Below are 25015 nucleotides of genomic sequence, written 5' to 3'. Positions count from 1 at the left end.
CAATAAATAGAGGATATTTGATGTGTCGAGTGAAATACCATATATCTCTCATCGAGTGACGGGGGAAAGGAGATGTTTTCACGAGTGGCGTACGAGTCACTCGATAAGAGAAACATGATATTTCACGAGACACAAGGAATATCCTATTTATTATATACTTTTTGTGCAGTTATCTACCGGAATATTAAATTATTTCATTACAAATGTAAAACCTTGAAACGTAAATTCTCCCTACCTTTCACATAGGGACGGTTTACCATCCCTTGTATTTGCGATTTAAAAAGTAGTTTCGTGTTGGCAAAATCTTAAAACATATATACAAAAGTATCCAAAAATATTTAGGGTCACGAAATTTTTTTATCATACATTTAGATATGATTATATACAAAATCAACAAAACATATTCTTGAAAACCTGGAGACCGCTGTTGGAAGCGAAAGAATACACGCTGGTCAAGTAACAAAAATGGCGCTTTGCGAAACGAACAGTCTCGATTGACGAGTTAAATGAGAAATGTACAACTTATAACGAATCATTTTCGAGAGAATAACAAACGGCAAAGAAGTTATATTGACTCCATAAAAGACCATCTGTCATTATTTTGCTTTGTTGAATGTGGAACTAACGTAAAAAGGACGTCAACAGTTTGTGTACGGGCTTGACATTTACGCTAAAGGGAGACAATTTAAGGGGAGGTAACTCTTGTATAACAATAGTTCCGTCAACGTGTCACTGCAGTGAAATATCAAGTGTTATGTTCACTGCAATGAAAATATCACTTTTCTCAACTTCAGAAAAATCAGTCTTTCACACTGAAGTCTATAATACAACCAGATGAGATTGATCTTTCTTCAGCTATGTTTATTTAATATTCGTTACTGAAGCAAAGTAACTCAATCTACGTCATAAATAAATTATTAAAGACTGATAGCAAAGGGTTTAAAACTTTTTAAAAATGTTATAGAATAAGTTACACAACATCAGTTTATTTTGTTTTAAAAAAACCCAACTTTTTTTTATCATATTTCGTCCGCCCTCTCTCATGCTGGTTAAGGTTGTCGATGAGAAACACATACAAGATATGGATGACTTTAAACGAAATTTACCAATACGATCCACTGCCCTGCTTATCACTACACACGCACAGTATGAACAAAATATGTATTGAAGGAACTCTGGAATATGTGGCAGAACGAAACAGTGACTTGTCACTCGTAACCTGTCTCCTGTACCCTGTCACTTGTACCTAACAGAGGCGACACCCAACTCATCCTTCCTCCCTCGTCGTCCGTCTTCTCTTCCGGGCTCCTCTCCTCGCTTGTATTGTCTGTTTCACTAGGCAGCAAGGGCATCGTTTCACAGACCACGTCACAGACGTCGGGGAGAGAGGCCGCATCTCCACTTCTTTGTTGAAGCTGACGTGCCCAGTGATGGGGAACATTTTCATACAGAACATCTTCTTCATCACTGTCAATGGATGAAATGTCCATATTGACCCTAAAATCAAAATCAGCTGTACAGTACAATATTTTGCATTTAATTCACTCACGCACTCACTCACTCACTCACTCACTCGCCCACTCGCCCGCTCGCTCACCAACCCACCCACCCACCCACCCACCCACTCACTCACTCACTCACTCACTCACTCACTCACTCACTCACTCACTCACTCACTCACCTGTGCGTATTATTAAGCCGGTTCCAGCATGTCTCACACTGGATGTGTACTGGCTCCATGGGACGAGTCAAGGTCTGTTCACATTGCAAGGCATCCAGGAGAATGCTGTGTATGAATATATACTGCTCCTGAAAATACATCACACAAACTCAAACTTTCGAAATTTAAACGTGTCTCTTGAATAAACATACAAAGTGTTAAGGTTGTACTTCAGGAATACAACATGTATATTGATCCTGCACCGATATTAATAGTGTCAGGACAAAGTAAAACACATGGTCAACATTTGATAATGTCGTCAATGACAGCAATTTAAAGTCCATGTCAGCATTAACATTGGAACATTTTTATCCCGTTTGTTTTCTGTTAGAAGTAACGTAATAATATTATTGACTTTATAACGATTGTGGAGACTAAACAGTTATGCTGAATTTCTGCACTCTAGGAAGTAAAATGGGAAGAAAAACATAGTCTACCGTTGACCTTGCCCTGTAGAGGGGCGTCACAGCAATGTTTGCTGCATGCATAACCATTGGTCACCTTCTACCTCTGGTTGTACCAACAGTGTCACAGGCGAGAAATCTTGTGTAACGTATGTGGTCAAAGGATTCCCGTGATATTATTCTTAAGGCGTGATGTGGTTTTAAACGTGAACAAAAACGTGAAACACTCTTGGTACCTCTTCCTTGTTTCACAAAGAACAATGCATGCAACTAACATATCTCGAAGGATTTTTATTCGAATAACCTCCCTTGATTTGGGATTAATGCTGTTTGTTTGTTGTTTAACGCCACACTCAGCAATATTCCAGCTATACGACGGCGGATCTGCAGATGCAACGCCAGAAAGGCAGACTATGTCATAAGTTAGCTGGACTTTCAGTCAGACATTCTAGTAATCTTTTAGTAATAAACTAACTTTTGTCTGAACCATTTTCATCCTCTCCCTACGGAAGTGTTGCACACAGTTGAAGACACAGACTCGACCCTCGCTCCTCGCCTCGTCCAGTAAGTAGTCCAACGCTAAGAAAGTGCCAGTCCGTCCAACACCTGCACTGTATAGGCCAAGAAACACAATGAATACTTTGATAGGCATTTAGAAGTCGGACAAGCAACACAATGAATTCTTTGATGTGCGTCATTTCAGAGCTCATTCTTGCTTCACCATTCACCTGATGAAGGAACAAGAAGTGGCTCTAAAACGTCTTACAAAGAATAAAATAAGTTGCTTTCAATTAAAACGTGTCATATATTCAACACAATCAATTGCTTCAGCAAAAACGAACCTGCATATTCGTCAAATCCATTACTGTGTAAAATGTGTGGATCGTACATATTGATAACAAACGTCAAAGCCATATTTCATTTGACCGAAGAACTATTTCAAATATATTAATTCAAGAACCTTGAATCATTGCAAGTTACCAATTCTGACGACAGGTGTGAGCATATGCTGCCGCCACACAAGTTAAGGGCAATGACATCGTTAACGATTAAGTTGTGTTTGTCTACTAATAAGACACATACGTTTTTCTTATTGTACGTGAAATAGATATTTGGAATAAATATCTGTTACCTGCAGTGAACCACTAATGGCCCTGACAGTGGTAGTGCCGTGTCCTTCACTACATTGTGGAAGTGTAATAGTGCTGTAGTGTCACTGGGAACCCCGTGGTCGGGCCACTGGGTGAAGTGGAACTGCTTGATCATTCTTGTCTCTGTACCTTCCTGTAATGACATAAAACAGCAACGTTTCAACCGGTGCGGAGAGCTCACTTGCATTACACTGCTAGGGGCGGATCCATAGGTTGTAGGTATAATTTGTACTATATGGCTAGTGAGTGGAGGGTGTAGCTATCCCGCCTACTATATGCCCAGGGTGTGGAGGGTGTAGCTATCCCGCCTACTATAGGACCAGGGGGTTGAGGGTCTAGGTAACCTAACCACTATGTGGCCAAGGGGTGGAGAGCGTAGATAACCAAACGACTACATCGCCAGGGTGTAGAGTTTGTAGGTAACCCAATTTCTATATGGCCAGTGGGTGGAAGGTGTAGGTAACCCAACGAGTATATGGCCAGGGATTGGAGGTTGAAGCTACCCGACCTACTATATGGCAGATGGTCAGAATCGGAGGGTGTAGGTCACCTATCTTCCAGAAGGTCAGGTGTCGAGGGAGCTCAGAAAATAGGTCAGCTATCCTCCATATGGCCAGGAACCTTCCAAAAGGTCACCTACGTTCACACAGGCCACGGGGCGGAGGGTGTGGGTCGCCTACCTTCTAGGGGTTCAGGGAGCGGAGGGTGTAGGTCACCTACCTTCCAGATGGCCAGCGGGTGTTTCAGGTCACCTACCTTCCATATGAACAGGAAGCGCTGGGTGTAGGTCGCCTAACTTCAAGGTGTTCAGGGAGCGGAGGCTGTAGGTCACCTAACTTCCAGATGGCCAGCGGGTGTTTCAGGTCACCTACCTTCCATATGAACAGGAAGCGCTGGGTGTAGGTCACCTACCTTCCAGATCGCCATTGAGCGGAGGGTGTAGGTCACCTAACTTCCAGATGGCCAGGAGGCGGACGGGTGTTTCAGGTCACCTACCTTCCATATGAACAGGAAGCGCTGTGTGTAGGTCACCTACCTTCCAGATCGCCATTGAGCGGAGGGTGTAGGTCTCGTAGACCTCCTCTTTCGCGCACTGAACACTTATACTGCCGTACATCGTGGACTCAGAGCTGCAGAATGGCCAGTACTTGTAGCACTTCAACTGAGAGAATGCATGATATATATATACATAGGGTTATTAATGTAGTAGTACTATTATTTGCTCATAATACTTAATGTGATGATATCATGGTGAGTAAAGATGTTTGTATCGGCAGTCCAAAATATATTTGTACATGAACGTCGTCGATATCATCACTTCATGGTAGGGGACTTCTTGATTATTATTTTTTTGCCAGAAGCTGACATAATGTAATCTGACCTTCCCCGACTCCATGAGGTTAGTAACCATGACAATCTTGGCGGTGTTGAGTTGCCATATCATCCTCCAGAAGTCGTTCTTTGTGTGTTCCAAGGGCCCTGTAGAAAGGTTTTCAAGGCTATCTATAGCAAATACGTTGCATGCCATTCCATGGCATTTGATTGATTAACCAAGAGATCTGTCCTGTCCTTATGTTTTAATTCACCAAAAAATAATTAAATCACGCCCACTGGCGGACTTTTGATTCTTGATTGGCTGATAATAGAATGGGCGGGGCTTGTGTTGTATTATTGCGCTAAATGATGTCACCGATTTCGTACTTTTGTTTTTTTGTGTTAATGGTGAAATAAGCAGTCTGTCAAGTTATTATTGTTGACGTATTTATTCAAATGAATTGACTTTAATATGTTTTAGCGTTTAGAGTTTGGAGTTAGAAACGTAACTTCAATATTTCTTGCCGTAAACGCGAGAAATATTGAAGTGAATTCTTAACTATATCTATATAAAGCGAAAAAAATTCGTTGTTCTGTTCCAATTGACATGTGTATTGGCATAGTCATATTGAACTATGAAGCCATTTGAATGTCCACTTAGTAGGATAGACACGAGTATGTCTTTTGGCAGTGTTATTATATGCGTGGAGATGAGGAAGAAAGTAGTTTACCAAACCCATGAAAGTCTCCACGTACCTTGGGTTGCAACATAGCGGGTCTGGTCCATGTATCCCTGTGGGGGAGAGAGTCTCCATGAGTAACTGTATAACTCCCAATACATTATTAAGCGACTTGGTTGAGCTGTGAGCATTATTCCAGAAATATCAGACCGCCTCCGTGGTCTAGTGGTAGAGCGTCCGCCCGGAGAGCGGAAGGTCTGGGGTTCGGTCCCCGACCGCGTCATACCAAAAGATGTTAAAAGATGGTACTTGTTGTTACCCTGTCTGGTGCTCGGCATTAAGGGGCTAAAGCAAGGACTGGTCGGATCAGAGTCAGTAAACTGTGTCTGAGTGGGGTATTCATGTTAAAAATGATTTAATCCCTTAATGAGAACTACTAGAACCACACTAAATACGAGAACCACTGTGACACTAAATACAAGAAACACGCTAAATACAAGAAACAAACTCAATACGAGAACCACACTAAATACAAGAAACACACTGAATACAAGGACCACGCTCATAAAGAAGCATCACACTAAATACGAGAACCACACTAAATACAAAACACACACTAAATACGAGAACCACACTAAATACAAGAAACACACTAAATACAAGACCCACACTAATAAAGAAGCATCACACTATATACGAGAACCACAGTAAATACGGGAACCACACTAAATACAAGAGCCACGCCAAATACGAGAACCACACTAAATACAAGAAACACACTAAATACAAGAAACACACTAAATACGAGAACCACACTTAATACAAGAAACACGCTTAATACAAGAACCGCACTAAAAAAGAAGCATCACACTAAATACGAGAACCACAGTAAATACAAGAACCTCACAAAATCTAATAAGAACCAAACTCAACTGTTTCATAACTTACATCTATGTAAGAGGCGTTGATGTAGTCGCTGTCATCTTCATTTTCAATCTCAAGAGGCACTCTTGTAGCATCAACTGTAAATACCAAAAATAACATCTTATGCTGTTTTTGTGGCAGGATTGAACTGTTGCTCTGCAATAACGGCGATAACAGTAGCAGTTTGTCGGACAAGCAAATGGGACATGCATTTTATCAGATATCTATCCGCCATGTCTGTTTGATGCTACTTTTAAGGAGCACGTGACATAGAGACTATTTCGAAAATAGGATGATGAAGCTGACCAACATCAGAGAAAAGTCCTCCGTGTGAATCTGTATGTTTTAGATACGATTAAACCTCGAAATTGAATGTGAAATTGAAAACGTCAACGCCAGAGACAACCAGTCGCGATTATCCACCAAAACAGACTCAATTTGGCGCAGAGGTGAGGTGGGGTGAAATGGGGTTTAACGTCGCGTCAAGGATTATTGCACTTATATAGTGACGTGCATGTACGTGTGTGTGCTTGTGTGGCTGCTTGTACTAGTCCGGACTTATGCCGATTTATAGTGCTAGCACACTGAGATACCATGCCGCAGTTTAACATGAATACCCCACTCAGACACAGTATACTGACTCCGAGCCGACCAGTCCTTGCTTTAGCCCCTTAATGCCGAGCGCCAGACAGGGTAACAACAAGTACCATCTTTTAACGTCTTTTGGTATGACGCGGCCGGAGATCGAACCCCTGGTCTTCCGCTCTCCGGGCGGACGCTCTACCACTAGACCACGGAGGCGGTCCGATTTGGCGCAGAAGCCCAAACAGTGAATATATAATTATGGATCGCTGACAAAATAGTGATGACACCTGGAGTTCGCGAAAAGGATCAGCAATTTATAGATATCCATAAACTCCAATTACGAACATTTACTCAAAGTAGAAGTTCCATAACGAACCGCAAGATTCTACCTATCTAAGATTGATTAAAGTAAGTATAATTTTCTTTTGTAAAATGACTCAAAATAAAGAGTACAGCAGGATATATAATTACATACATGGCAGGATATCTTTGTATCTGTTCTTCCCTTCGTTTTCGTCCAAGGAGGCACAATTTACTGGTTTTATATTTGAAGAAGGCAGTTTCTAAAACAGAAACATAATAGCTTTTATGCGAGTGGTGTTTAAAGCCGCAGACAGTGATATGTCATGGAGAAAAATGCTTGAATATTGACTTGGCAAAAGTTGGTCGGATTTGAGACACAGAATCAGCCAAGTCATACAACACTCCCCGATCTATATATCAGGGAGTCTATGTGCAGGGATGTACCTTAAGGTCCTGGGTGCCGTTGTACAAACCAACCTTAACGCTACGACTGTCGTAAGTCTATGTTATGGTATGGAAGTTACGATCACCTTAGCGCTAAGATCGCTTCGCACAACGGCACCCAGGTGTGTGGTTCGAATCGCACATCCATCCTATGTTAAGACCCCTCGCTGATAAACATCATATTTGCACCAAGGACGTAAGCCTCCGAATTTTAGCAGCGTTAACCACAGACCACCCACTCGCCATATAGCATCACATTATTTTTTATCGTACGGTTGAGTGAGTGTGTGAGTTGGATTTAACGCCGCATTTAACAATATTCCAGTTATATCACGGCGTGTCAGCTTAACGTGGGAGGAAAGCCCGAAGTGATGCAGGTCTCAGACGTTTACCACTTCGGTGAAACCGACGAGCTGGTATGGTGCTGACAAACCTAGAAACATAATCAGGGCGAACCGGGATTCGAACCAACAATAATAGGTTTCTGGCGTGCCCAAGGGGCGCAAAACTGCGGCAATTAGACGACTGGGCCACCCGTGCCCCCCGTACGGTTGAAGATGTATTCAGAACCTTGAAGTATACCTACTTTAAACTCTCCCTCCATGACCTCCTTCGACGTGTCCCCGCTCAGCTCATCACACATGTCCCCGCCTAGTGTATAGACTGGAAGATGGACATATGATTATTATGTGCGGAATGCACACTTAGGTTGCATGTATACATTCGTTTGCAGAATTTTCGTCTTATCCTAATGTTAATTCTCGTTATGTGTCTTACATTTCCGGTCACGAAGACACGCAGATTAACATGTATGTAACTTCGAAATCCCATAACATGCAGTAAAATCCCAGTAACATGACACCTGTCATCTCCCCGGGGCAAGGGCGTTAACTGACTATTAAAGTACAGCTTCTACCCTTGCCGAACTAGGCTGGAATTCAGGAGTTACATTTTGGCTGCATTAACGAGTCTATGCATGGTCCAATCAAAATCGCGTAACGAACTAGTCACATGTTTCGTAAACAACATAGATTTCAACATGCAGATTTCGGTCGACTGCAGGATTTGCAAAGCATGAGTACTGTCGACTGGGTGTCGACAGATATTTTGCAAACCTTTTCATGTTTTTAATCAAGGTGCTCGAGTGATCTGATGCACTTCGCGGGGTTAGACCCGTTTTATTACAATATAGATATTGTTTATCGATCAGATCGTCTTAATTGGGCGCCGCCATTTTGTTTGAGGCCAATGCACGTGATATGAGATGAGAATCTGATTGGTCAAAAGGAGGGACGTAGAAGGGACATAACTCGTAATAGACACTGGTGGCGCTACGATCGAGCCTGGAAATTCCAGCCTAGTTCGGCAAGGGTGGAAACTGGACTTGCCTCAGGAGGATGGACACTTGTAACACTGTCCTGTCCAGATATGAGGCCAAGGAAGTCGATGTAGTGGTATTCCATGATGAAACTTCACATGAAATAGGCATAGTTCTGAATTACCTTCCACGTGCACATACAGGAAACTACGTTTATAACGAACACGCTTATAACGAACTGACGGATATAACGAACTTACCTTTTGTCCCGACTTTTTGCTGTAGTTATGCTGTATATATGCTTGTGACGAACTACGGTTATTACGAACTAAAATTTGTGGTCACTTTGAGTTCGTTATAACCGTAGTTTACTGTATTGTGTTCAATTGGACCTCAAACATGGTGGGAAATTAAATTTTGTACAAATAACTTTATTAAATACATTTTATTCCTTTGTTGACAAGATCCTTTGATTGGGTCAAAATTAGGTATAAGGAACTCTCAAAAGTCATACTAACACCACATCGATTAGTTTAGATCGATTTTCTATTGGCTATATTCTTACCCGAACACGATGTGTAAGTTGGATTAGGAGTTCCTTTTTGGTTCTGCTGTCTTCCTTTGCGTCGCCTTTGTTTGAAAATAAAAGGTACATGGTATTCTTATGCATGTCGTGAAATCCGCAAGATGGGCGTGGATGATAAATAAACAAGACAACTTAAAGCTTGATCCCTTCTTCGTTGCGGGGCGGGTACTGTTGAACGTGACACGCATAGGGCTGACGATAAAAGTTCCATAAATGGTTTCAGGGACCAACATGGAACGACATACCCTCAATAACATGGTCCCTACTTAACGTCGCCTTGACGGTAAACGGTCATTCGTCACCACTCGCCCCTTTCCGTAACCTGCAAGAAGACTCATCCCCCCTATCGATGAATGTAATGCGCGAGAATACGACAAACCAATCAGAATGCGCGTATGATTTCAAGTTCTATGTCAAAGAATCCCTCGGAAATAATTTTTGATTTTACATATGTCTTGCATCTAAAAATATACCAATGACCCAGTTAAATGTGTTCAATCATACTGTATAACTCCGCATGTCCAGATGTGCTTTAAATTGCATCTGAAATATATAAAATATATGGGGAAATATATGTGAACCATAACGCAACGTGTTGACAATTGTTTTAGGTAGGCCCGTTTACGCTAAGACGGAACCCGGTCGCAAAAATGGCCATGAGAGGGAAACGAGTCGCTATTCGGCTTGTCCCGGAATAACACGAGTTGGTCACGAATGGGTAAACGGAAAAGCATCCAATGAGGCTTTTATTAATGTTATTCTGCTTATGGGCGTGGTATTCTCTAATTGGAGTCTCGGTGTATACACGAATACAATGAACCACGCACCTTCTGTACACGATGACAACGAGGATGAGGATGGGGATGGCGACAAGTACAACATACGTGGCTTCAGCGTTGGCTCCTGTGTCTGAAACAAACGTGTTCATTATATACCAGTTGAAGGTCATGATCAAGTCACATAATACATGCACAAATATATCCCGTATATATTGGCCTCTCGCTAACAGCTGTGGCTGTCTGCTGGTCATTTAAACAGTGATTCAGTATCTAAATATATTGACTCAAAAGCTTTGGAAGACAATGGCAAAATAAATGTGTGTGTATCTGCGTATGTGTGTGTCTGCGTTTGTGTATGTCTACCTGTGCATGTCTGCGTTTGTCTGTGTATGTGTGTATCTGAGCTTATGTGTGTATCTGAGCTTGTGTGTATGTGCGCTTATGTGTCCCTCTCTGTATGTATGTCTGCGTCCGTGTGTATGTGTATGTCTGCGTGTGTATGTGTGTGTGTCTGCGTCTAATTGTATGTGTGAGTCTGTGTGTCTGCGTCTGTGTATGTATTTCTGTGTGCGTATCTGTGTGTGTGTCTGCGTCTAATTGTATGTGTGAGTCTGTGTGTCTGCGTCTGTCTATGTATGTGTGTGTGTGTGTGTGTGTGTCTGCGTCTGTGTATATATGTATGTGTATGTCTTCATCTTTGTGTATGGGTGCGTATCTGTGTGTGTGTGTGTGTGCCTGCGTCATGTGTATGTGTGTGTCTGCGTCTGTCTCTGTAGGTGTATTTCTGCATCTGTGTGTATGTGTGAATATATGTGTGTATCTGCGTTTGTGTGTATGTGTGAGTATGTGTGTGTCTGCGTCTGCGTGTGTGTGTACATGTGTCTGCGTGTTTGTTACATTGTATATGCAAGTAATGCTATTAAATGTAAATCGTTTGGGCAATCGCATTTAGTTTGAACATATTCTTTTGCACATCTTCCGGAGGCCAGGGAGCTAACTGACTATAAAAGTCAAGTTCCTATCCTTGCCGAACTAGGCTGGATTTTCGTGAATTTCGTGACTCGATCGGCTATTACGAGTGCTGTCCCTTCTATGTCCCTCCTATTGACCAATCAGATTCCACATCTCATATCACTTCAAACAAAATGGCGGCTCCAAGTCAAGACGCTCTAATCGATAGTCAAGATCTATATTGTTACTAAACGAGTCCTACCTCGCAAAAAAGCGTCAAATTACTTGAGCACCTTGATTATACATATAAAAAGATTTGGAAAATATCGATCGTAGCGTCACCAGTGGCTATTACGAGTTATGTCCATTCTATGTCTCTCCTAATGTCAATCAAATTCCACCTCTCGTTCACATGCATTTGCTTCAAACAAAATGGCGGCGCCCAGTCAAGGCGATCTGATCAGTAATCAAAACCTATATTGTGATCAAACGGGTTTTACTTCGCGAAGTGCATCAAATCTCGTGAGCACCTTGATTAAAAACATGAAAATATTTGGAAAGTATCTGTTTACGACGAGTTGGCGTCACACAAGGATCACTGGGCTGTTGTGTATGTAGCGGCCATAAAATTTCCGAGTCCCGTGATGGGATTCGAACCACGGACCTTCTGATCAGAGGTCGGACGCCTTGTCCACATGACCAAAGAGGTTAACCCAATCAGCAAGCTGACAAGGTAAGGATGTCATCTGTGGGATGACTCCACGCCCTGCTACATGTACAACAATGTCATATGAATTAAAATATAAATTTGGGACGCTGGCAGTCTTTCTAATCATCGAACTGCCAGTCAATGTCTTGAGTCTGTTTCCGGCATGCCAAAGACATCATTACAGGCATGTCCACAAGAAGGACGAAGGCCAAATGAAACCCTCCAGACCCTCTAAGCCCTCCAGACCCTCTAGACCCTCTTGACCCTCTTGACCCTCTAGACCCTCTTGACCCTCCAGACCCTCTAGACCCTCTAGTCAGAAGAATGTTTGCCCCTCCTTCAATAGCATTTGGAACTGTACAAAGTGCAAACTAGTTTACACTCTGTTCTGTTGAAAAAAAGCAAATTATACATTTAGGGGAACATGAAATATAAATGTAAATACAAAGTATTAAAGAACGAAGATAACATCCTGTGACGGAACGTTTGTGTCTGAAACCACTACCTTCAGTTTACACGTGCCTCACACCGTAGCGCCAAACACATCTGTAGATGTCATTCCTGATTTTGACACTTTAAAGGAAGGTCGATTAATCTCTGTGGACCATTATTCCTGTCAATTAGTGATTAACTTTGCACTTCCTTGATAGGCGTGGTCGTGTCTTGCGACGTCGAAATGAACCTCAAGCCAATGTCAACCTGAGATCTCAGGTGTCACTATGACCGACCGAACCCCACTCCATATTGTGCAAAGAAGGTACCATCTGTACCATCGGGTCAACATACTGACACCTTTTGTTGTCCCCTTTGCAAGGAATTTTCAGGACGAGAACGCCCTCGATCACCGTTCACTGATTTCAAATTCCCACCTCCAGCAACGCCATCCATGGACTGCCTGGAACATTATAGGGAGACGTGTACGTCAACGTCATAGGCCGCCGACCACGATGGCTGAACATGGCAAGGCGCTGCAAGAGGAGTGGGACAGGCTCACTGACACCCGCCCATAATAGAATGATAAATCCCTGTAACGCGACCATAACTGTCACAATACATCCCTTTTGAACCGACCATAACTGTCACAATACATCCCTGTAGCCCGAACATAACTGTCACAATACATCCCTGTAACCCGACTATAACTGTCACAATACATCCCTGTAACCCGACTAAAACTGTCACAATACATCCCTGTAACGCGACCTTAACTGTCACAATACATCCCTGTAAACCCGGCCATAACTGTCACAATACATCCCTGTAACCCGACCATAACTGTCACAATACATCCCTGTAACCTGACCAAAACTGTCACAATACATCCCTGTAACCCGACCATAACTGTCACAATACATCCCTGTAACCCGAATATAACTGTCAAAATACATCCCTGTAACCCGACTAAAACTGTCACAATACATCCCTGTAACCCGACCATAACTGTCACAATACATCCCTGTAGCCCGAACATGCATGTCACAATACATCCCTGTAACCCGACCATAACTGTCACAATACATCCCTGTAACCCGGCCATAATTGTCACAATACATCCCTGTAAACCGACAGAAACTGTCACTATACATCCTTGTAACCCGACCATAACTGTCACAATACATCCCTGTAACCCGGCCATAATTGTCACAATACATCCCTGTAAACCGACAGAAACTGTCACTATACATCCCTGTAACCCGACCATAACTGTCACAATACATCCCTGTAACCCGGCCATAATTGTCACAATACATCCCTGTAAACCGAGCAAAACTGTCACAATACATGCCTGTAACCCGACTAAAACTGTCACATGACATCCCTCTAACGCGATCATAACTGTCACAATAAATCCCTTTAAATCGACCATAACTGTAACAATACATCCTCGTAAACCGACCAAAACTGTCACAATACATCCCTGTAACCCGACTAAAACTGTCACATTACATCCCTCTAACGCGATCATAACTGTAACAATACATCCCTGTAACCCGACCATAACTGTAACAATACATCCTCGTAAACCGACCATAACTGTCACAATACATCCCTGTAACCCGGCCATAATTGTCATAATACATCCCTATAAACCGACCAAAACTGTCACAACACATCCCTGTAACCCGACTAAAACTGTCACATTACATCCCTCTAACGCGATCATAACTGTCACAATAAATCCCTTTAAACCGACCAATTCTGTAACAATACATCCCAGTTACCCGACCATAACTATCACAAGACATCCTCGTAAACCGACCATAACTGTCACAATACATCCCTGTAACCCGACTATAACTCTCACAATACGTACCTATGAACCGACCATAACTGTCACAATACATTCCCCTGTAACCAAACCAAAACTCTCACAATACATCCCTGTAACCAAACTATAACTGTCACAAAACATCCCGGTAACCCGACCATAACTGTCACAATACATCCCTGTAACCCGACCATAACTGTCACAAAACATCCCTGTAACCCGGCCATAATTGTCACAATACATCCCTGTAAACCGACAGAAACTGTCACTATACATCCCTGTAACCCGACCATAACTGTCACAATACATCCCTGTAACCCGGCCATAATTGTCACAATACATCCCTGTAAACCGACAGAAACTGTCACAATACATGCCTGTAACCCGACTAAAACTGTCACATGACATCCCTCTAACGCGATCATAACTGTCACAATAAATCCCTTTAAATCGACCATAACTGTAACAATACATCCTCGTAAACCGACCAAAACTGTCACAATACATCCCTGTAACCCGACTAAAACTGTCACATTACATCCCTCTAACGCGATCATAACTGTAACAATACATCCCTGTAACCCGACCATAACTGTAACAATACATCCTCGTAAACCGACCATAACTGTCACAATACATCCCTGTAACCCGGCCATAATTGTCATAATACATCCCTATAAACCGACCAAAACTGTCACAACACATCCCTGTAACCCGACTAAAACTGTCACATTACATCCCTCTAACGCGATCATAACTGTCACAATAAATCCCTTTAAACCGACCAAATCTGTAACAATACATCCCAGTTACCCGACCATAACTATCACAAGACATCCTCGTAAACCGACCATAACTGTCACAATACATCCCTGTAACCCGACTATAACTCTCACAATACGTACCTATGAACCGACCATAACTGTCACAATACATTCCCCTGTAACCAAACCAAAACTCTCACAATACATCCCTGTAACCAAACTAAAACTGTCACAAAACATCCCTGTAACCCGACCATAACTGTCACAATACATCCCTGTAACCCGACCATAACTGTCACAATACATCCCCTGTAACCCGACCATAACTGTCACAATACATCCCTGTAACCCGACTAAAACTGTCACAATACATCCCTGTAACCCGGCCATAATTGTCACAATACATCCCTGTAAACCGACCAAAACTGTCACAATACATCCCTGTAACCCGGCCATAATTGTCACAATACATCCCTGTAAACCGACCAAAACTGTCACAATACATCCCTGTAACCCGACTGAAACTGTCACAATACATCCCTCTAATGCGATCATAACTGTCACAATACATCCCTTTAAACCGGCCAAAACTGTAACAATACATCCCTGTAACCCGACCATAACTGTCACAATACATCCCTGTGAACCAACCATAACTGTCACAATACATCCCTGTAACCCGACCATAACTGTCACAATACATCCCTGTAAACCGACCATAACTGTCACAATACATCCCTGTGAACCGACCATAACTGACACAATACATCCCTGTAACCCGACTTTACCTCTCACAATACATCCCTGTAACCCGACCATAACTGTCAAAATACATCCCTGTAACCCGACCATAACTGTAAAAATACATCCCTGTAACCGGCCATAACTGTCACAACTCACCCGGCTCTCATCACATTCACACTATACACCTCTGTCACTTTACGTCCCCGTAACGCCCTCCTCAACAACTCCTTGTAACTCGCCAGGTATTAGTCACAATAACACCCGGTACCCACCGACACCCGTCACAATGCGCCCCACCCGCCAACCACTCTCGCAGGTAACCCCCGTGTGAACCGCCTGATGCAGTCACACTTGTTCTGAATCTGGCCTCATTCATCGTTATAGAAACAGCAGTAAGTATACGTATGATGCACAGAAGTGTACTTAGTCTACCAACCACAATAAGCTAAAACGGATATCATTCATATTAGCGATTACTACGAAAGCCCATTAGGACCGTATTGGTATTTTGTTATTTTCTCTTTTCAAAACTCGTAGTTATGATAATAAAGTCGTCATTATGAAAACAAAAGTCGTAATTACGATTTTTCTCTCGTAATTACGACTTTATTCCCGTAATTACGACTTTTAAAAGAGAAAAAAACTAAAATACTAATATGGTCCTAATGGGCTTTCGTAGATTACAACTTTACCACTTGACGTCCCCGTGTCTTTGTCACATTCAACGCTACAGTTTGGGGGACAGGTAACATCACACTTGTCCCCTGTGTAACCTGGCTCACAGCTGCCACACTTCCCCGTGACTTTATCACATCCATCTCTACAGTTGGGGGGACAGGTAACATCACACTTAACCCCTGTGTAACCTGGCTCACAGCTGACACACTTCCCCGTGACTTTATCACATCCATCTCTACAGTTGGGGGGACAGGTAACATCACACTTAACCCCTGTGTAACCTGGTTCACAGCTGTCACACTCCCCCGTGTCTTTATCACATCCATCTCTACAGTTGGGGGGACAGGTAACATTACACTTGTCCCCTGTGTACCCTGGCTCATAGCTGTCACACTCCCCCGTGTCTTTATCACATCCATCTCTACAGTTGGGGGGACAGGTAACATTACACTTGTCCCCTGTGTAACCTGGCTCACAGCTGCCACAACCCCCCCCCCCCCCCCCCCCCCCCCCCCCCGTGATCCTATTACATCCATCTGTACAGCTGGAGGAACAAGGTGTTCTACAGTGTGGACCGTAATACCGGGGATTCTGACACGGTCCTGTGCAACCATCACCATAACGTTCTAACCCGGAATCGGGACGGATTATTCCATGTAGACTTTATGTTGATATGGCCCTCTTCAATCAGTTTCCGTATTCCAAAGTAAAGACAGAGAAACACAAAATAATCCCTATCGTATTTCTAGTATCACAACTGTCACAGCCCTCTCTCTTTGTGACACCAACAAGTGCACAACATAACTACTTTCGATGTGTTTATTCCAATGACGGATTGAAATGAATAAAATAATATGTGTACAACTTACGTATCAAGATGCATCCACCGTCTTGATGACATCCTTCCCCACAGGTGGTAAGACAGGAGATATTACAGTACTTCCCATTGTTCCTTGGTTTACAACCCTCACACTTTCCGATCCCCTTATCACATTCATCGCTACAGTTGGGGAGACAGGTGTCATTACAGTTCTTTACTCTGTAACCTGGCTCACAGCTGCCACACTCCCCCGTGTCTTTATCACATCCATCTATACAGTTGGGGGGACATGTGTCATGACAGTTCTTCACTCTGTAACCCGAGACGCAGCTGTCACACTGCCCCGTGTCTTTATCACATCCATCTCTACAGTTGGTAGAACAGGTAACATCACACTTGTCCCCTGTGTAACCTGGCTCACAGCTGCCACATTCCCCCGTGGTCCTATTACATCCATCTGTACAGCTGGAGGAACAAGGTGAGCTACAGTTTTGACCGTAATACCGGGGATTCTGACACGGTCCTGTACAACCATCACCATAACGTTCACACTGTGTACAGGCTGAAGGACAGTTCACTCCACAGTTATCTCCCTTCTTGCCGGCCACACATCCCTCTGTACACACAACACGGGTGTTGTTCATCAGACAGCGAGAGTTGAGACAGTTGTCTGGACAGTCATGTTCACACTGTTTACCATAGAACCTGGAGTCCTGACACTGGAGACACTCTCCAGATGACGACACATTGACACAGCGAGGTGGACACACACCGTCAACACAGGTCACGTTGTTACCGTCACAGTTGCTGCATGGTGTGCTTGTTGGGGATGCTGTGATATAAATTGGTAGAACAATCATAGATACACACATACATTGTTAAAAATGATATAACACATTTCTTAATACAAAATACATGCAAAGTAACTGTGATCGCCCTTTGGACAATGCACACTTTCTACACTTATTAAATATGTTGTTTCTGATATCTTACTAAATGTTAAAGATAAACAGAGCGATTACTCCGGGGAAAAGAAAATATACACTTGAAAATTTGATTAAATCTAAAACTGACAAACGTTACTTGGCTAAACACAGCCACTTGCTGTGACATAATCATTGATGCGATGCAAGCAGTATGGCCTCTGATACCCGTATCAAATACATCACCATCGAATAACCATTTCTTGTTTGTATAATTATTGCCACCCTAAAACCCACATGAGCGTACACTTGCTTTTGCTGGCCAGCTAATTTCAAGTACAGTAGGGGCGGTCGAGTGGTTAAAGCGTTCGCTCGTCACGCCGAAGACCCGGGTTCGAATCCCGACATGGGTACAATGTGTGAAGCCCATTTCTGGTGTCCCCCGCCGTGATATTGCTGGAATATTGCTAGAATCGGCGTAAAACCAAACTCACTCACTCACTCATTACGTCATTAAATCTTACTGCATGGGATCCTTGGACCAATCAGGATGATTACAACGGACAAGGTAGAGAGCCACGTGACCTGCATTCTATCCCCATGGACACGGCGTTGACCTGGATGATAAACAATACAGGGATGTTCCATGTACAGCCTTGTCTCCACAGCAGCTCATACCGTGTATGCTGGAGAGGGGAGGGGTACATGCGCCAGGTTACCTGCAACAGATCACAGTCAAGTGTATCGGTGCATTCTTATGGGAAACCTAATACCGATGTGGGCGGTGTTTATAGATTGTCGATGGGTCCATAGCTAAGAAAACGTACCATCTTGTCTGCTTGTGTCAAGTCTGTATCATAATAAATAGACTAATAGTTCTCTCAAATCCGCTTAATGTGGGAGGAAAGCCCGAAGTGATGCAGATCTCAGACGTTTACCACTTCGGTGAAACCCACGAGCACGGGTGTGGTGCTGACAAACCTGGAAACATAATCGGGGAGAATCGTGATTTGAACCCACAATCATAGATTTCTGGCGTGTTCAAGGGACGCAGCTCTGCATAGCGAATCGCGGCGCCTAAGACGACTGGGCCACCCGTGCCCCCGCTGTGTGTATGTAGTGTCTTTGAAGGCTGGTCAAAAGTTCTAACAAAACCAACAATTGTGAATGTGTTTTCGAACCCACATTGTCGCACAGCAGCCTTTGCAAGTCGAGAGCTGTGAGAAGAGGCATTGTCATGAAGTAGTAGAACTCCAGCAGTCAGCATCTCTCGTAGATTTTCTTTAATATAATGTCTCAGGCGATAGGCAAATCAGCATAGTAGGCACCGACAATCGTCTTTTGACTTTCTAAGTAATCAACAAGGATCACACCCTTTGCATCCCAGAATACAGTGGCCATAACCTCCTTCACTGATCTTGAAGACTTTAGTTTCTTTGGTGCCTGAGAAGTAGGGTGGTGCTCTTCCATAGATTGACGATTTGACTCGGGATCAAATTGGTACACCCATGTTTCATCACCCGTTACTAATCTTTTTTTTTAATTTGACAAAATCCTCCTCAATAAGCTCTAAATTGTCTCTCGTAGTGTCATTTCTTTTTGCCTCAAGATCAAAATTTTGAAACTTTGTCACCCAACGAGTAGATATCTTATTCATATGTAAATGTTCATGAATATTAGTTTTCAGTGGATCCATGGTTTAGACCTGTGTCTTCCTTAAGTTCAGCAATGGTAATACGCCTATCTGACAGCATATGTTTACTATCTCCTTGATTGAATCTTTATGGATGGAGTGAGTGAGTGAGTTGGGTTTAACGCCGCTTTTAACAGTATTCCAGTTATATGACGCCGTGTCAGCTTAATGTGGGAGGAAAGCCCCGAAGTGATGCAGGTCTCAGACGTTTACCACTTCGGTGAAACCCATGAGCACGGGTCTTTATGGATGTAAGTTTAGGGACGTCCAGACCTAGGGTCATCATCAAGGCTTGTTCTCCCAGCCTTAAACATAACGTTCAACAGTTGGGTAGCTAGGGCACTTATCCTCATGCACTTGTGACATGCGGTCATGAATTTCTTAGGTAGTACTATTCTCTAAAGTCCAAAACGTGACTGCTCGGTACTCGTTCTTTTCCATTTCTGTGTCCAATTGGAGCCCTATCACGTTCAACTGGCTTTCACTAATATACAAACGGCCACAAGAGACCAAATACACTTGCAATGAACTACTCAAACAATGTACTACATTAACTAGCGCACCTTGGTTATGGCCCATAATAAAGTTTGTTTAACTTTTTGACGAGCCCTCGTATGGGGATCGAACCCTGGCCGGCTTGACGAGCGAACACTCTACCGTTGGGCTACTCAAACAAGGAAGTACCTTTACCGTAGCACGTACGCGTCATTGCAATGATACAAGTATTAACCACAGCAAAGCATTCAAACATCCCAATGTTAAGCAGGGAACACGAATGGGTTAGTCATACAAGGAAAATTCAAATATCCTTCCGCCTCATACAAACGCGTGTAGGACATATCATCACTATAGAGCTACCCCGGCTGGGATTTCCGAGCATTATCTAATTTGTTATAAAATGCATATTCTCGTTAAGTGCGAGCAACAAGGCAACATCTGAAATATTTTTAGAGTGAACTATAAGATTTAGATACAACCGTTTATTCATAAAACTGGTGAGACTTTATGATATTTGATATGATTGATATATTATTTTTTTTATTCAATTTTTTTATTCAAACACTTAAAGTGAATTTTGTGTTAAGTGCGCTTGTTGTTGATTTACGTAAATTTATGAAACTTGTATACATCGTTCGGCCTAATGTAACCGATGTTGCTTACTATAAGTATATATGAAGAGATGGGTATTCAGCCGTCCCCGTGGTTGTCACTGGTCCTGTCGGGGTATTTTACGGAAACTAGATAACCCCTGAAAACATCCCAAATGCTATAATTTGTAAGTTGTTTATCTGAGTTTTGTCCGTCTGCTTTGTGGAACGACGTTATGATATGGATACACTTTCTGAAATGGGTTGAATTTCTATTGTACTCCGCAGTAGTTATATACTCATAAAACCAATTACCCGCAGTTTTCCTTCAATAAGACTCAAGTCTCTGTTTATTAAGTGACCGCCTAAGTGGTCTAGTGGTAGAGCGTCCGCCAGGAGAGCGAAAGGTACGGGGTTCGATCCTCGGCCGTGTCATACCAAAAGACGTTTAAAGATGGTACTTGTTGTTACCCTGCCTGGCGCTCGGCATTAAGGGGTTAAAACAAGGACTGTCGGCTCGGAGTCAGTATACTGACTTGGTTGATGTATGTCATCGTATCCAAATTGCGTGGATCGATCCTCATGATGTCAATCACTGGATTGTCTGCTACAAACTCGATTATTTACAGACCGCCGTCATATAGCTGGGATATTGCTGAGTTTGGCGTTAAACAACAAAGAAACACAACATGAGTCCCATAGAAGGACATGTCAAAAGAAATATCTGAGGCAGAAGGCGACCCCTTAAACACATAAAGCAACACCCGGCCGCGTTATATCATAAGACGTTAAAAGATGTATTTGGCTAAAACAAGGACTGTTCACTCGGGAGTCAGTATACTGTGTCTGATTGGGATATTCATGTTAAACTGTGTCATGGTATCTCAGTTGGCTAGCACTATAAATCGGCATCAGTCCGGACTAGTACAAGCAGCCACAAACACACACACGTGCATGCACGTCGCTATATAAGTGCAATAATCTTGGACATAATGAAGTATGTCGGCATTTACACTGACTGTCACCACCTTGACAGCATATGTTCAGACGGTGGCATATCTCAAATCGAGAAAAATCATTTGGCTTCTGTTGTTTCATGCTGAAAGCAGAGGCTATTGACACCGACTTGTCACAAGCACGTGTTTATGTTTGATTGTTTGTTGTTTAACGCCACACTCAACAATATTCCAGCTATATGATGTCGGTCTGTAATAAATCGAATCTGGACCAGACAATCCAATGATTGACATCATGAGCATCGATCCGCGTAATTGGGATACGATGACATGCATCAACCAAGTCAGCGAGCCTGACCACCCGATCCCGTTAGTCGACAAGCATAGTCGCCTTTTACGGCAAGCATCGGTTGCTGAAGACCTATCACGGGTTTACGTGTATATGAATTGCTAACGTGACGATATCATAAAGCCATGAGCAAATATCCATGTATGAAACAAAGATGGAGCACTACCTTCATCAGCTTCAGCACCAGAGACGTGAACTACGAGTACTTTGCGGCTGCTTCTTCTGTAACACAGCCAGTGTTTCACCTTCCGTGCATACATCCCCGAGGACTAGTCATCTTTGTCCAAAATACAACATTTAGCGGTAATAATAGTTTCCCCTTCTGCATTTGACAGCATTATGATGCGGAAATAGTGACCATGCATTAGTTTAACGAACAGAAGTTTGTGTTGTAAAGGTTTTCACATCTTTTATGTTGCTGAGGGTGCATCCTTTATTGGGCATGAAATGAGCTACTTCCCTGTAACAAAGGTGTCAAAGACTTTAGAAACCGATTACCATTGCAAAGGGATTCAGTGGCAGAAAAGGTTCCCTGTATCTCATGTTTGTAGTGAGAGCCGAAAGCTGAGGATCGGGTTGTCAGAATGTGTGTCCTGGTTGATGGTGGCCCTCTTAGCCCGCGCCATATGTAGCTACACACAATGTGTATCCTGGTTGACGGTGTCTCATCGTAACCCGCGCCTTATGTAGCTACACACAATGTGTGTCCTGGTTGATGGTGGCCCTCGTAGCCCGCGCCTTATGTAGCTACACACAATGTGTGTCCTGGTTGACGGTGTCTCTTCGGAACCCGTGCCTTATGTAGCTACACACAATGTGTGTCCTGGTTGACGGTGTCTCTTCGGAACCCGCGCCTTATGTAGCTACACACAATGTGTGTCCTGGTTGATGGTGTTTCTTCGTAACCCACGCCTTATGTAGCTACACACAATGTGTGTTCTGGTTGACGGTGTCTCTTCGGAACCCGCGCCTTATGTAGCTACACACAATGTGTGTCCTGGTTGACGGTGTCTCTTCGGAACCCGCGCCTTATGTAGCTACACACAATGTGTGTCCTGGTTGACGTTGTCTCATCGTCACCCGCACCTTATGTAGCTACACACAATGTGTGTCCTGGTTGATGGTGCCTCATCGTAGCCCGCGCCTTATTTAGCTACACATGAGTGTCCTGGTTGAAGGTGTTTCATCGTAGCCCGCGCCTTATGTAGCTACACACAATGTGTGTCCTGGTTGACGGTGTCTCATCGTAACCCGCGCCTTATGTAGCTACACACAATGTGTGTCCTGGTTGATGGCGTCTCATCGTAACCCACGCCTTATGTAGCTACACACAATGTGTGTCCTGTTGATGGCGTCTCATCGTAACCCGCACCTTATGTAGCTACACACAATGTGTGTCCTGTTGATGGTGCCTCATCGTCACTCGCACCCTATGTAGCTACACACAATGTGTGTCCTGGTTGATGGCGTCTCATCGTAACCCGCACCTTATGTAGCTACACACAATGTGTGTCCTGTTGATGGTGCCTCATCGTAACCCGCGCCTTATGTAGCTACACACAATGTGTGTCCTGGTTGATGGCGTCTCATCGTAACCCACGCCTTATGTAGCTACACACAATGTGTGTCCTGGTTGATGGCGTCTCATCGTAACCCGCGCCTTATGTAGCTACACACAATGTGTGTCCTGGTTGATGGCGTCTCATCGTAACCCGCGCCTTATGTAGCTACACACAATGTGTGTCCTGGTTGATGGCGTCTCATCGTAACCAGCACCTTATGTAGCTACACACAATGTGTGTCCTGGTTGATGGCGTCTCATCGTAACCCGCGCCTTATGTAGCTACACACAATGTGTGTCCTGGTTGATGGCGTCTCATCGTAACCCACGCCTTATGTAGCTACACACAATGTGTGTCCTGGTTGATGGCGTCTCATCGTAACCCGCGCCTTATGTAGCTACACACAATGTGTGTCCTGGTTGATGGCGTCTCATCGTAACCCGCGCCTTATGTAGCTACACACAATGTGTGTCCTGGTTGATGGCGTCTCATCGTAACCCGCGCCTTATGTAGCTACACACAATGTGTGTCCTGGTTGATGGCGTCTCATCGTAACCCGCGCCTTATGTAGCTACACACAATGTGTGTCCTGGTTGATGGCGTCTCATCGTAACCCACGCCTTATGTAGCTACACACAATGTGTGTCCTGGTTGATGGCGTCTCATCGTAACCCGCGCCTTATGTAGCTACACACAATGTGTGTCCTGGTTGATGGCGTCTCATCGTAACCCGCGCCTTATGTAGCTACACACAATGTGTGTCCTGGTTGATGGCGTCTCATCGTAACCCGCGCCTTATGTAGCTACACACAATGTGTGTCCTGGTTGATGGCGTCTCATCGTAACCCACGCCTTATGTAGCTACACACAATGTGTGTCCTGGTTGATGGCGTCTCATCGTAACCCGCGCCTTATGTAGCTACACACAATGTGTGTCCTGGTTGATGGCGTCTCATCGTAACCCGCGCCTTATGTAGCTACACACAATGTGTGTCCTGGTTGATGGCGTCTCATCGTAACACACGCCTTATGTAGCTACACACAATGTGTGTCCTGGTTGATGGCGTCTCATCGTAACCCGCGCCTTATGTAGCTACACACAATGTGTGTCCTGGTTGATGGCGTCTCATCGTAACCCACGCCTTATGTAGCTACACACAATGTGTGTCCTGGTTGATGGCGTCTCATCGTAACCCGCGCCTTATGTAGCTACACACAATGTGTGTCCTGGTTGATGGCGTCTCATCGTAACCCGCGCCTTATGTAGCTCGCGCCTTATGTAGCTACACACAATGTGTGTC

General features: G+C 43.7%; 1 protein-coding gene across 1 annotated transcript; it reads right to left on the bottom strand.

Moving 5' to 3' along the window:
- Positions 1 to 697: 697 nt before the first annotated feature.
- Positions 698 to 22412, bottom strand: LOC124146219 (tyrosine-protein phosphatase 10D-like). Its single transcript, XM_048399349.1, has 14 exons — positions 22319 to 22412; positions 17193 to 17975; positions 10257 to 10338; positions 9409 to 9473; positions 8112 to 8188; positions 7254 to 7341; positions 6218 to 6291; positions 5346 to 5382; positions 4657 to 4754; positions 4312 to 4437; positions 3257 to 3408; positions 2600 to 2735; positions 1682 to 1809; positions 698 to 1497 (listed from the first exon to the last, which is right to left on the bottom strand). The coding sequence occupies exons 1-14, from the start codon at positions 22410 to 22412 to the stop codon at positions 1209 to 1211; spliced, it is 2229 nt and encodes a 742-aa protein (XP_048255306.1). The 3' UTR covers positions 698 to 1208.
- Between the last annotated feature and the right edge of the window lie 2603 nt (positions 22413 to 25015).

The sequence above is a fragment of the Haliotis rufescens genome, unplaced genomic scaffold (genome assembly GCF_023055435.1).
Source record: "Haliotis rufescens isolate VD_foot unplaced genomic scaffold, xgHalRufe1.0.p SCAF_2, whole genome shotgun sequence".
Lineage (NCBI taxonomy): Eukaryota > Metazoa > Mollusca > Gastropoda > Lepetellida > Haliotidae > Haliotis > Haliotis rufescens.
This window is presented reverse-complemented; position numbering and strand designations above follow the sequence as displayed.